The sequence below is a fragment of the Callithrix jacchus genome, chromosome 9 (assembly GCF_049354715.1).
Source record: "Callithrix jacchus isolate 240 chromosome 9, calJac240_pri, whole genome shotgun sequence".
NCBI lineage: Eukaryota > Metazoa > Chordata > Mammalia > Primates > Cebidae > Callithrix > Callithrix jacchus.
Genome location: NC_133510.1, coordinates 65,058,045 through 65,072,732, shown reverse-complemented (window position 1 = coordinate 65,072,732; position 14,688 = coordinate 65,058,045). Strand labels below are relative to the sequence as shown.

General features: G+C 41.0%; 1 protein-coding gene across 1 annotated transcript in view; it reads right to left on the bottom strand.

Annotated features, from left to right (window-relative positions):
• Window positions 1-14,688, bottom strand: part of GTSF1L (gametocyte specific factor 1 like) — an 18,211-nt gene extending 3,523 nt beyond the window's left edge. The window contains exons 1-2 of the mRNA XM_078338157.1: window positions 14,599-14,688; window positions 14,145-14,265 (exon numbers count right to left, since the gene is read on the bottom strand). Coding sequence (XP_078194283.1) covers window positions 14,145-14,265; window positions 14,599-14,688 — 211 coding nt within the window. The remainder of the gene's footprint in view (window positions 1-14,144; window positions 14,266-14,598) is intronic.

Here is a 14,688-nt window from a genome sequence, read left to right as displayed (position 1 = left end):
TATTTACTTTTTTTGGTAGAGATGGGGGCAGGCTCGTTATATTGTTCAGGCTGGTATCGAACTGCTGGCCTCAAGTGATTCTCCCATCTCAGCCTCCAGAGTTGCCAAGATTACAGGTATAAGCTACCACCCCCAGCCTCCTATAGATTATATTCTTTTTTTTTCTTTTTATTGCATTTTAGGTTTTGGGGTACATGTGCAGAACATGCAAGATAGTTGCATAGATACACACATGGCAGTGTGTTTTGCTGCCTTCCTCCCCTTCACCCACATTTGGCATTTCTCCCCATGCTATCCCTCTCCAGCTCCCCACCCCGCCGTCCCTCCCCTATTCCCCCCAATAGACTCCAGTGTGTAGTACTCCCTTCCCTGTGTCCATGTGTTCTCATTGTTCATCACCTGCCTATGAGTGAGAATATGCGGTATTTCATTTTCTGTTCTTCTGTCAGTTTGCTGAGAATGATGTTCCCCAGATTCATCCATGTCCCTACAAAGGACATGAACTCATCATTTTTGATTGCTGCTTAATATTCCATGGTGTATATGTGCCATATTTTCCCAGTCCAGTCTATCATCGATGGGCATTTGGGTTGGTTCCAGGTCTCTGCTATTGTAAACAGTGCTGCAGTGAACATTTGTGTGCATGTGTCCTTACAGTAGAACGATTTATAGTCCTTTGGATATATACCCAGTAATGGGATTGCTGGGTCAAATGGAATTTCTATTTTTAGGTCCTTGAGGAATCGCCACACTGTCTTCCACAATGGTTGAACTAATTTACACCCCCCACCAGCAGTGTAAAGGTCTTTTTTTTTTTTTCAAAACCACAGCTTTATTGAGATAAAATTCACATACCATACAATTTACTCATTTAGTGAATAATTCACTGCAGTGTGTGGCTCAAAGCACGTAATCCCAGCATTCTAGGAGGCTGAGTTGTTTCTTAGAATTAAAAACAATTGACTGGGTGCGATGGCACATGCCTATAACCTCAGCACTTTAGGAGGCTGAGGTGGGTGGATCGATTGAGCTCAGGAGTTTGACCAGTCTAAGATGATTAGACTCTGTCTCTCTACATACAAAAATTAGCCAGGCCTGGTGGTGGGCTCCTGTAGTCACAGTTACTTGGGAGGCTGAGGTGGAAGGATTCTTTGAGCTCAGAGGTCGGGACTGCAGTGATCTGAGTTTGCAGTTCACTGTGGAGTGCAGCACTGTACTCCAGACTGGGCAACAGAGTGAGATTCTGTTCCAAAGAAGAAAAACTTAAAACAACATAATTAACAATAGTAAAAATAAGGTATCTGGACTAATGAGTAAATAGATCTTTTCTCTTAATTATTGGAAAAAGCCCTTTGTTAGGAAAACAGTTTTCTCAGATTTTAGGATTGAAGGAATTCCAGTAGTCCTTGAGATTCCTTGTAAACTTTCAGTTTTCAGACAACCTAAGACAACTTAAACTTTTGCCAATCAAAAGACCAAAATATGTTTTTTTTGTTTCTGGCTTTGGTTTTATTAACCAAGTACTGGTTCTCTCATCTAGTTATTAATTGTTTTCTCATCTAATTATGATTTCTGATTGGCAGTTGAGTGTATAATTAAAAATGGAAAAACTATTCAATAAATTTAGCTGCAAATTCTTTCAAAATGGGGGCTTTGATGGGCTTGGTGGGTCATGTCTATAATCCTAGCACTTTGGGAGGCCTAGGTGGGCAGATCACCTGAGGTTGGGAGTTTGAGGCCAGTCTGGTCAACATAATGAAACTCCATCTCTACTAAAAATACACACACAAAATAGCCAGTTGTGGTGGTACCTGCCTGTAGTCCCAGCTTCTCAGGAGGCTGAGGCAGGAGAATCGCTTGAACCTGTGAGGCGGAGGGTGCAGTGAGCTGGGATTGTGCCACTGCACTCCAGGCTGGGTGACAGAGTGAGACTCTGTCTCGAAAAGAAAGAGGGGCTCTATAGGGTAACATAATAGATACTCTTCTTGGTGAGTATATGTGAGAATAGATTGGGGAATATTGCTTTATCAGAGGGTAAAGATGGGGTTGGTTACAATTGTTCAGGAAAAGTAGCAGGGAGAGGTAGTGAGAGCCAATGAAAATAAATTTATGTTCAGAAAAGAGTGGCTGATGAGGACTTGCCAAGAATAGAGAACATTCAGCTCTAGAAAGCTGAAGTAAAATACAGAATGAGTAAAAAAAACTGGTAGTGATATTTTGTTTACCTACACTTTAGAGTCATTCTGTGTTCTAATATGTAAATGTTACATATTTCTGTAATCCACATTGCCTGTAATAGTTCCCAATATAACTGAGAAATCTATTGTTTATGTTTTTCCTTTACATATACAGTGTTCCCCAGGACTCAGCAACAAATATTTCCTTGCACTCTTTTTGGTGCTGGCACCTAAGATGGAAATTGTAAGCCAAAGTTCATAAGCATCACTTTGGTAACTTCTTAAAAGACTGTTGAAAAGATGGTAAAAGGTGTGAATCTGTGGATTATATTGAAAAAAAAAAAAAAGATGGTAGAAGGGCAGAATTATACCAAAGAAACCTTACTAAAAGTTGTGTAAAGGACTGGTCTTCCACAGAACAATTCTAAAATTCCAACAGTGCTTTTTTCGGATCTATTATTTTAAGGCATATAAAATGTTTAAATCCAAGGTTTATTTTCTCTGTGAAGGCTTCTTTTAACCTCTACCTGGGATTAAGTCCTTACATTCTCCCTCCCTCCCTCCCTCCCTCCCTCCCTCCCTCCCTCCCTCCCTCTCTTCCTTCCTTCCTCCTTCCCTCCCTCTCTTTCTTCCTTCCTCCCTCCCTCTCCTGCCTTCCTCCCCTCCCCTCCCCTCCTTTTCCCTTCCCCTTTCTTTCCCTTTTTTTCGTCATCCCACAGGGTTTTGCCATGTTGCCCAAGCTGGTCCCGAACTCCTGAACTCAAGCCGTTCTCCTGTCTGGGCCTCCTGAAGTGCTGACATTAAAAGCAGAAGCCACCGTGCCCAGCCCCAAGTCCTTATATTTTCTTTTAATCTTCCTCCAGCCTTCTATCTTCCCAACACTGAAACTGTCCCTGATTGCAGTGGCTCTCAAAGTGTGGTGCATAGACCAGCAGCATCAGCATCACCTGGGATGTGGGAAAATGCACATTTTGGGGTCCTATTACAGACCTACTGAACCAGAAACTCTGGGGCTGAGGTGCCCTGCAGTCTGTGTTTTAATAAGCACTCCAAAGAATTTTAGTATCCAATGAAGTTTGAGAACCATTGCTCTATACTGTAGTTATCAACATTGTTCCCCCATAGTGGACTATGGCCACTACAGTTTTTTTTAATTGAGGTATGATTGGCAAATAAATTGTATATATTTAAGGTGTACAACATGGTTTTTTGATACAAGTATAACTTGTGTAATGACTTCCACAATTGAGCTAATTAACAAATCTATTATCTGACATCGTTCTCTTTGTGTGTGTGTGTGTGGTGAGAATACTTACGATCTATTCCCTCAGCAAATTTCAAGTATGTAATACGTCATTAATAACTATAGTTGCCAGGCAACTTAGATCTCCAGAATTTATTTGTCTTAAACTGAATATTTGTACCTTTTCACCAACATCTATCTCCCTATTCCCCCAATACACTACAGTTCTTGAGTAGTAACATAGCAGATACTTGATTATTTGACCGAGAACACAAGTATATTAGGTGCTGCAGCAACTGTATGACATCATCTATCTTGTAAAGAGCATGTGGGAAAAAGAGACTAAAATATTTAGGTTTTTGAAACTGTTTTGTACTGCAGCTGCTTGGAAAGGCAGAGCAAAAAGACCTGTAAAGTACGGACCAACCACAGGATAGATAAAGATGTGGAACCAATAGGATATGTTTTATTGTTTATAATTCTAGGACATGAATTATACATCTTAGCAATTATTTCCCTCATAGTTCAAACTATGAATGTAAGGGTTTAAACCTTTAAATCTGATTTTAGGGAAGAAATTTTATAGCCAGAAATTCTTTACTATTCCATAAATATAATTTAAATCACCATTTTTTTTTGAGACAGGGTCTCGCCGTGCTGCTGCCCAGCAGTGGCACAGTCTCAGCTTACTGTAGCCTCAACTTTCTGGGTTCAATCAATCCTCCCACCTCAGCCTCTTGTGTAGCTGAACAGGCACTCGCCACCATACCTGGCTAATTTTAAAATTTTTTGTAGAGATGGGGTCTTGCCATGTTGCCCAGGTTGGTCTTGAACTCCTGGGCTCAAGCAATACTCATGCCTTGGCCTCCCAAAGTGCTGTGATTACGCTTATGAGCCATTGTACCTGGCCTTAAATTGTCTTAATAGAACTTTTAATTTTGTTTTATTTTGAGACAGGGTCTTGCTCTGTCCTAGAGGCTGCTGGGGTGCAGCACAGTTCATTGCAGCCTTGACTTCCTGGGTTCAAGTGATCCTCCTGCTTCAGCCTCCTGAGTAGGTAGGACCATATGTATGTGCTACCACGCTCAGCTAATAGAACTTTTTAGAGAAGAGAACCTGGTTACCAAAGTTTTTGAAAGGTTGATTTAATATGATAGAAATATTTAGCCCAGGTTGGGTGGTGGTGGCTCACACCTGTAATCCCAACACTTAGGGAAGCAGAGGTGGGAGGATAGCTTCTGCCCAGGAGTTTGAAACGTGCCTGGACAACATAGCAAGACCTCGTGGTATTCTCCACAAGAAGTATGTTAAAAAGACAAAAAAAGAGAGAAATATTTAGCCCAGACTACTGAGTCTTTTTTATCCCATTGATAAAATATAGATTCTCCACATTCAGCAACTTGATTGTAGGTACAGGACGACTACATAGCCAAGATCATACCTATCTTAAAGCATCTTATAGCTTAACAATAATAAAGGAGATCGAAAGGTTAGTTGCAGACATAAGCCTGCTGTTACGGGAGCATAGTGGAATAGTTTAGACTTCGGGAACTCTAGGAAGGCTTTAAGGCAATTACTTTTAACTCTGCTTAGAAAAATGTATGTGCTTTTTTGCCCCCGTAAGTTTATTTGGTTTTTCTTGAAGCTTTGACCAAATGTGATGTTAGAAATTGCAAAGTAATGTTTAAACTTCTATTGTGCTTTCTTCCAAAGCCCTCAACATTTCTTAAAGATTTGAGTAGCTCTGGAATCCATATTTTGAATGACATATTTGCCTAATAAGTGATGTTTTTACTCTTAAGACTAGGGTGGCCAATCTGATTAGTCTGGTTGTCCAAGGATCATTATTTTTATTTTTATTTTTTTGAGATGGAGTCTTGCTCTGTCACCCAGGCTGGAGTGCAGTGGTGCGATCTTGGCTCACTGCAACCTCTGCCTCCTGGGTTCAAGCAATTTTCCTGCCTCAGCCTCCCGTGTAGCTGGGACTACAGGCACATGCCACCACACCTGGCTAATTTTAAAATTTTTTTGTAGAGACAGGGTTTTGCCATGTTGGCCAGCCTGGTCTCAAACTCTTGACCTCAGGTGATCCGCCCTCCTTGGCCTCCCAAAGTGCTGGGATTACAGCCAGGATAATTATTGATAGTGACCCCTTTCATACTCAAAAGTATCCTTGTTTGTAGAAAAAAAAAATCATGTGATCCTGTCAAATAAGACTATATGGCCTTTTAAGGGAAGATTCTCTACATGTAAAATGTGAGAAAGCCTTTGATGATACTGGATCATTCTCCTTAGGGAACTTTTTAATAATGTGATGTCTATATACCAAAGGATAATTACAAACATTGAAAATATGTGGCTGGGCGTGGTGGCTCATGCCTGTAATCTCAGCACTTTGGGAGGTTGAGGCGGGCAGATCACCTACTGAGGCTGGGAGTTTGAGACCAGCCTGACCAGCATGGAGAAACCCTGTCTCTACTAATACTACAAAATGAGCTGGGTGCGGTGGTGCCTGCCTGTAATCCCAGCTACTCAGTAGGCTGAAGCAGGAGAATTTCTTGAACCCGGGAGTGGAGGTTGCAATGAGCCAGGGTCGCGCCATTGCACTCCAGCCGGGGCAACAAGACTGAAACTCTGTCTCAAAAAAAAAAAAAAAAAAAGAAAAAAGAAAAAAGAAAAAGAAAATATGTGTAAGGCCTTTGTCAAGAGATTGAAAGTAGGCCAGGTACAGTGGCTTCTGTCTATAATCCCAGACTTTTGGAGACGGAAGAGGGTGGATTGCTTGAGCCCAGCAGTTTGAGCCAGCCAGAGCAATATGGGGAAACCTTGTCTCTACAAAAAATTAAAAAATTAGCTCAGTGTGGTGGCGTGTGCCTGCAGTCCCAGCCACTCAGGAGGCTGAGGTGGAGGTTGAAGTAAGCCGAGATCACCCCATTGCACTCTAGCCTAGGTGACAGGTGAAGTTCAGTCTCAAAAAAAAAAAAAAAAGATAAAGAAGATTATTCTAGAAAATAAGTAAGGATTTATTCAGTTGACTATAACTTCTTTTATATGTAAATCTAAATACACCTGAAACAATCATAAAATAAGCAAAAAAAAATCATTATTTTACAAGGCTTAGCTAGCTGCAATAAAAAACAATTATGGCTTCAGAGATTTTGGCCTGTCATAAATTGGGTCTTGGTTCAGTTTAAGCACAAAGTATTTCAGTATGTATTAGATGCACAGTAGCAGACTAGTGGTGTAACAAGTACAAAGCAACACCTGATTCTGACTTCCCTCGTGAGGGTTTGTGGTATGGTTGAGGTTGGAGAAAATTCTCTAAATTTAACTGCCATGATAGAAATCACTAAAGACGATGGGGAAGGTTTAAATGAGGTGAGAAGTAAGAGTTGGATTAAAAAAACCTATAACAGGAATTTAAATGATTGAAGGACAAAGGGTGACATTTAGAAATGAGCAGAATGAAAAATAATAAGGCATATTTAAGATGGGAGTAAGTTGCCTGTTACAGAGTTAGGAAGGTACATTTGGAGTCATGTTCCAGACTTAGCTTTCCATAAATCACTATTCTTTAAGCATGAAAAGTTTTGTGTAGAGAACTGATTGAAGAATAATCTGATGATCATATAGTGAGTGACTTGGAGAAAAAGCAATTGGAGGAAGAATAACCTCATTGTGGAACAGCATTATGGCCCACATGACAAGCTTTCCCCTACTAATAACGAAATAGGCAAATAAGTCCTCCAGCCTTCTGGTTGACAAATGAAAATATAAAAACAAGGGAGAATACAAAAATCAAACGAAGCTTGTCATAGAAATATTTTTTTTAAACTTTTGACTTTTTTTTTTTCTGAGACAGAGTTTTGCCCTGTTGCCTAGGCTGAAGTGCAGTGGCACGATCTCAGCTTACTGCAACCTTTGTCTCCCAGGTTCAGGCAATTCTCCTGCCTCAGCCTCCCGAGTAGCTGGGATTACAGGCACGTGCCACCATGCCCGGATAATTTTTGTATTCTTAGTAGAGATGGGGTTTCACCATGTTGAAAAGGCTGGTCTTGAACTCTTGACCTCGTGATCTGCCTACTTAGGCCTCCCAAAGTACTGGAATTACAGGCACGAGCCACTGCGCCCAGCTCAACTTTTTGTAGAGGCAGGGTCTCTGTCTGTTGCCTAGACTGGAGTACAGTGTCACTACAGCCTTGAACTCCTGGACTAAAGTGATCCTCTCACTTCAGCCTCTGGAGTAGCTGGGACTACAGGTGTGTGCCACATTGCCTGGCTAATTTTTAAATTATTTTTATTTTTGTAGAGACAGGGTCTTGCTATGTTGTCCATAGCAAGGTTGGTCTTGAACCCCTGCCCTCAAGTGATCCTCCCACTTTGGCCTCCCAGAGTGTTGGGATTACAAGCGTGAGACATGGCACCTGGCCAGGAAAAATATTCTTTACTTAAATAAATAAAATTGTGTTAAGATGCCAACAATACCAAGAGTTGTTACCTAAAACTTGCCAGTTAAGATTTCTCCAAAGTTAAAAAAAAAAAACCTTAAAAATAAATATTCTGTCTGTTGGCTATTTAATCCAGAACTTCTCTATCACTTTTTCTGACCTGTGGGGAGAAAGAGAAGATTGAGGTGGTATCATCTTGATGGAAAATGTTTTTGTCATATGTTTTTTCTGAAATGAGGTTTCACTCTGTCACTCAGGCTGGAGTACAGTTGCATGAACACAGTTCATTGCAGCCTCAACATCCTGGGCTCAAGTGACCCTCCTGCCTTACCCTCCTGTGGGACCACAGACCTGGCTATTACCCTGCCTGGCTAATGTTTTGATTTTTTGTAGAAACAGAGGCCTTACGTTGTTACCCAGACTGATTTTGAACTCTTTGGTTCAAGCAGTCCTCCTGCCTCGGCCTCCCAAAGTGCTGGGATAACAGGTGTGAGCCACTGTGCCCAGCTGCAAGTATTTTTGTGAAAGAGCTTGATTTGTGTTAGTTAGTAGCATTTCAAATAGATCCCTAGACATGCCTTTCTCCTAAGTCTAATTTAAAGCCATCAGGACTTTCCCTCCTTCTGTTGTGGGTGAAATGGGAACCTGAAATAGAAAATATGGTTTACTTTTTTTTAAGAAGAAGTTTGTCTAAAAATCTTTAAAGGCAGGCCGGGCATGGTGGCTCATGCCTGTAATCCCAGCACCTTGGGAGGCCGAGGTGGGCAGATCAGAAGGTCAGGAGTTCAAAACCAGTCTGGCCAACATAATGAAATCCTGTCTCTAGTTAAAAAAAAAAAAAAGGAGAACGATCCAAGATGGCTGATTGCTAACATCTCAGGATTGCAGCTCTCAATGAAAGCGCAGAGAACTAGAGGATGCCACACTTTCAGACAAATTCTGGTCACTCACGGAGCAGAAGATCCCCAGTGGAGGAACCACACGGGTCGCCAGCGTGACTCTTGTGGCTGGCGCAGTGGTTGTGCCGGCACCTCTGCGTGGCAGCTCTCGGAGCAGAGTAAACAGGGCTGGCTCCCCTTCTGACCGAGGCTTGGAGGACCCACACGGGTCCCCAGCACGACTCCAGAGGCCGGCGCAGCGGTTGTGATGGCACCTCGGTGTGGCAGCTCTCGGCGGAGTAAACGAGACTGGTTCCCCTTCTGACTGAGGTTTGGAGCCCCGGGAAGGCAGAGTCGCCTATTACGGACACAAGAAGGAAGCCCGACAGGAGAATCCTGGGCAGAAAAGCACCATCAGTCTTAACACCGCTGTTCTGGCCCTGGGAACTAACAACTTGGATGTCCACTCAAGAGACCTAATCTGAAAGTTGGTAATTTCAAAGACAACAGGAGGATAAATTTACAATGATGGGAAGAAACCAGCGTAAAAAGGCTGAGAATATCTCAAAATCAGAATGCCTCTCCCTCGAAAGATGATCACAGTTCCACATCAACAATGGAACAAGGCTTGATGGAGAACGAGAGCATCCCAATGACAGAATCACGCTACAGGGAATGAATAATAAGAAACTTCTGTGAGTTAAAAGAACATGTTGTAGCCCAACATAAAGAAACTAAGAACTTTGAAAAAAGGTTTGATGAAATCCTAATGAGAATAGACAACTTAGAGAGGAATATAAGTGAATTAATGGAACTGAAGAATACAATACAGGAACTCCAAGAAGTATGCACAGGTTTAAACACTCGAATTGTTCAAGCAGAAGAAGGGATATCAGAGGTCAAAGTCCAACTTAATGAAAGAAAACAAGAAGACAAGATTAGAGAAACAAGGATAAAAAGAAATGAGCAAAGTCTCCAAGAAATGTGGGACTACGTGAAAAGACCAAATTTACGTCTGATAGGTGTACCTGAATGCGACAGAGAGAATGAATCCAAACTGGAAAATACCCTTCAGGATGTTATTCAGGAAAATTTTCCTAAACTAGCAAAGCAGGTCAATATTCAACCCCAGGTAATACAGAGAACACCACAAAGATATTCCTCAAGAAGAGCAACCCCAAGACACATAATCGTTAGATTCACCAGGGTTGAAATGAAGGAGAAAATACTAAGGGCAGCCAGAGAGAAAGGTCAGGTTACCCACAAAGGCAAGCCTATCAGACTTACAGCAGATCTCTCAGCAGAAACTCTACAAGCCAGAAGAGAGTGGGGGCCAATATTTAACATCCTCAAAGAACAGAACCTTCAGCCCAGAATTTCATATCCAGCCAAACTAAGCTTCACAACTGAAGGAAAAATAAAATCTTTTATGAACAAGCAAGTACTCAGAGATTTTATTACCACCAGGCCTGCTTTACAAGAGCTTCTGAAAGAAGCATTACACACAGAAAGAAACAACCAGTATTAGCCTTTCTAAAAATATATCAAAAAGTAAAGAGCACCAACATAAAGAAGAATTTACATCAACGAATGGATCAAACAGCCAGTTAACATCAAATGGCAGTAACCCTAAATTTAAATTGACTAAATCCCCCAATCAACAGACACAGCCAAAACCCAACGGCATGTTACATCCAGACCTGTTTCACATGCAAGGATACACAAAGACTCAAAACAAAGGGATGGAGAAAGATTTACCAACCAAATGGAGAGCAAAAATAAATTAAAAAAAAAAAAAAAGCAGGAGTTGCAATTCTCATATCGGATAAAATAGATTTTAAAGCAACAAAGATATAGTGGTAAAAGGATCAATGCAACAACAAGAGCTAACGATCCTAACACCCAGATACATATAGACTTAGATTCAGTGAGACAGAAAATTAATAAGGATATCAAGGACTTGAACTCAGATCCGGAACAAGTAAACTTAATAAATATTTATAGAGCTCTCCACTTCAAATACACAAAATATACATTCTTGTCAATACCACATCACACCTACTCATAGGTTTAAATGAAACACTGATTGGCTATTATTAATACCCATTTTTTTTTCAGAATAAAGCAATATTTCCGTTCACCCTCCCTCTTTCTCTTCCTCTTTCTTCCTCTCCTTTACTCATTTTTTATTTCTTTCCATCTCTCAAATAAAAAAAGAAATCAACTTGTAAACCTCTGGATCCAGGTCGGCAATGTCTCTCTCATTGCTTGGTTTCCTTCCTTCCCTTCCCTCCCTCCCTCCCTCCCTCCCTTCCTCCCCTCCTTCCTCCCTCCCTTCCTCCTTCCCTCCCTTCCCGCCTTCCTCCCTTCCTCCTTCCCTCCCTTTCTGCAAAAAAATAAATAAATAAATAAAAATAAAAAAATAAAAAGCTAAAAATTAGCTGGGTGTGGTGGCATGCACCTGTTATCCCAGCTACTCGAGAGGCTGAGGCAGGAGAATCGCGTCAACCTGGAAGGTAGGGGTTGCAGTGAGCTGAGATTGCACCATTGCACTACAGGGCATGGGCAATAGTGGAGACTCAGTCTCAAAAAAAAAAAAAAAAAAAAGAATCTTTGAAGGCTTGGGATACATTAGTGATACGAGTTAAAATATGATATCAGTTTTTTTTTTCAAAGTTATTTTATCTTTTCTCCAGGACTTGTTTTTGGGATGTTTATCATCCACAGCCTCTTTTATTTATTTATTTTAGGTCTCCTGAGTCACTGTAGGTGATGATTATAAGAGGATAGTTAGTTGGAATCCAGTCCTGGAGAGTTAATCTAGATAATCAATTAGAAGAGATAAAAGTTACTCTATCAAATGTAGTTGATATTACTAAGTGTCAGAGTAGAAATCGTAGGCACAAGCCACTGTACCTGGGCTCCTTTCAATCTCTTGACCAAGGCCTTACACATTTGTTTTTTTGAGACAGAGTTTCAAAATAGTTGCTTACTTCTGTTTTGTATAATTCTTCTGCACTTTTCCATCTTCCTGTGTGTGTGGCAGGTAACTTCATTAGTGACTCCTGTAACTCTTGGATGTGCCCTTCCAGCTTGTTTAGTTGGCAATCCTGACCTCCTTCATGTGCAATATGCTTCTTCATTCCCCTTCACTGTTTTAGAAATTGGTCTTTTATTCTTTGAAAATCTTACACAGAATTAAGAATGTTATGTATGCAAGTCCTTGATGGAATACAGTCTGAAACGGGGCCCTTGAGAATGAACGGAAGTACTTAGGACCCACCAGCACAGATCTTTTACATTTGTAATTGAAGCTTAGGCATCTGCCATGCCTTTGACCTGATGGCTGTCTCACTTTAAGAATCCAGGTTTAAAGGTATTCTGCTCCCTCTTTCAACAATGAAAACATGGTTTACCTTACCTTTCACAAACCAGCATTTTTGGAACAAAAGTCTTAAGAAAAAAAATGGAGTATGATGCATATTATCTAGAAAGAAGGAAGAAGTAACACAAGTACTTAGTTTTTTTTTTTTTTTTTTTTTGAGGGAGTCTCACTTTGTTGCTTAGCCTGGAGTGCCGTGGTGTGATCTTGGCTCACTGCAATCTTTACCTCCCAGGTTCAAGCGATTTTCCTGCCTCAGCCTCCTGAGTAGCTGGGATTACAAAGGTGTGCACCACTATACACAGCTAACTTTTTGCATTTTTAGTAGAGATGGGGTTTTACCATGTTGGCTATTCTGGTCTTGAACTCCTGACTTCATGATCTGCCTGCCTCGACCTCCCAAAGTGCTGGGATTACAGATGTGAGCCAGCGTGCCTGGCTAGTATTTTTATGTGTTTGTAGAGAAGGGTAGCTGGTAGCAGAGATTTGAGTCTTCCTTCCATAGTTGTTGCTGAGGAGTGGATGCTTTGCCAGGCACTACATTCCCACCTCTCTTACATTTAGGTGTGGTCACATGACTAGTTTTGCCAATGGGAATATGAATGAAAGTGTTCTTTTCCAGGTTGAGGTGGTTGAAAGGCAGTTGCACCTTCTTCATTCTCTTTTTGTGGCAGCTTTGGACGCCAAGTGTGGAAGGTGACAGTCACAAGATGGAAAGAGCATGTGTTCTCGAATCACCATCACCCACGGAATACTTGTGTGGGATTTATACAAGAAAACTTCTGTTGTTTTAAGCCATGATATTAACACAATTTGGAGTTTATATATAGAAGCTAGTATTGCTCTAACACACATATGCATCTGTATTTAATATTAGTCACCTTGTGAGGTTGATTGTGAGGCAGCCTTGTATAGATGAAGATGGGTTTAAGAAGTAACTTCCCTACTATGCAGCCACAAAAAAGAATGAAATCATGTCCTTTGCAGCAACATGTATGCAGCTGGAGGCCATCATTCTAAGAGAATTAAGGCAGGAACAGAAAACCAAATACAACATGTTCTCATATATAAGTGGGAGGTAAACATTGAGTACACATGGACACAAAGATGAGAACAATAGACACTGGGAACTAATAGAGGGTAGGATGGAAGGGAGGTGAGGGTTGAAAAGCTATTGGGTACTGTGCTCATCTCCTGAGTGAGGAGGTCATTCATACATCAAACACCAGTGACACGAAATTCATCCATGTAACAGACCTGCACACTGAACCTAAATTCTGAACCTAAAATAAAAGTCAAAACTAAAAAAAAAAAATACAGGTAACTTCCGTTCAGGTCAGAGCAGATAGTCAAACCTAGATTGGACTGAAGGTTAGCGAGTTTTCCATGATAACATGCTGCATCTTAGAGAAAGATCAGCCGAGATAAGACAAATCCCACACTTTCAGATTATAAGTTTCAGTTTATACCAGTCATGTTTTTTATGGGTAGGAAAGTGACCAGATATTGGTATGATAAGAAGAATTTTTTAAGTGTTGTAAGTGATTGTAGATTTTAGTTAGATTCCTTTTTACTGGGTTGTGTCTCCAGAGACAGGTGATATTATTAGATTTACTATTTTGATTGTTCTTGTGAAGAATTTTGTGGGAAGAGTATTTAGACTCAAGTCTTCAGGGCTTTGGTACTTATTACTATGAAGGGCTTAGGGTCCAGGCCTTAATTCATGAGTATATTCACTGTTTCACCTTTATTTACCTACATTCCAGACAACAGGGTCAGGAATCTGGCAGCATTAGAAAGTTTTTCATTTAGTCCCAAACTTGGAGAAATAACCTTTGGAAGATTAAATGACTCTGAAATAAAGCAGACCACAAGTTATAGAAATAGAGTAGGAACTTCTTTTTGTTTTTTTCCTTCCTCTTCTTTGTAAGTCTTCCATAGCTGTGAGATACTGGAGTGGGGGAGGAAGCGATAGAATTTTTTGCCATGTATCTGCTCCCAAAGTGAAAAACTTACCATTATCTACAGCAGTTCTGTTGGCACAGTTGGCCTCACGTTCCTTGAGCCTTTTTATTGGGACCGCATGACTAGCATTGCTTTTGCGGTTGGCCATCTTTTTAACTATCTTTGGATTTTTCTAGAAAGAAAAAGTTCTAGGTTCCTCCTGTATTCCATCCTCCACCCCTTTCTGGAAATGCTGAAGAGATATCATGTTCCAACATTAAGAACTGCCAGGTGCGACATATAGTCAGAGGCTTGTTTCTTTTTAGAGATGGGTCTTGCCATGTTGCCCAGGCTGGTCTTAAACTCCTGGCTTCAAGCATTCCTCCCACCTCAGCCTTCCAAGGTGCTAGGATTACAGGTGTGACCCACTGTGCCCAGGCTGATTTTTTTTTTTAAACATTAACTTTTTATTTCTGAGCTTATTTTCTCCCTCTAGTGGTTTACAGCTCTTATCAGGAAAACGTACCCTACTGCATGACAGGTGGTGCTGTAACCTGATGGCTGGCATCCTGTGGTTTGGGTCATAAGGACATATTTCTAAGGCTTCTGGCTCCAT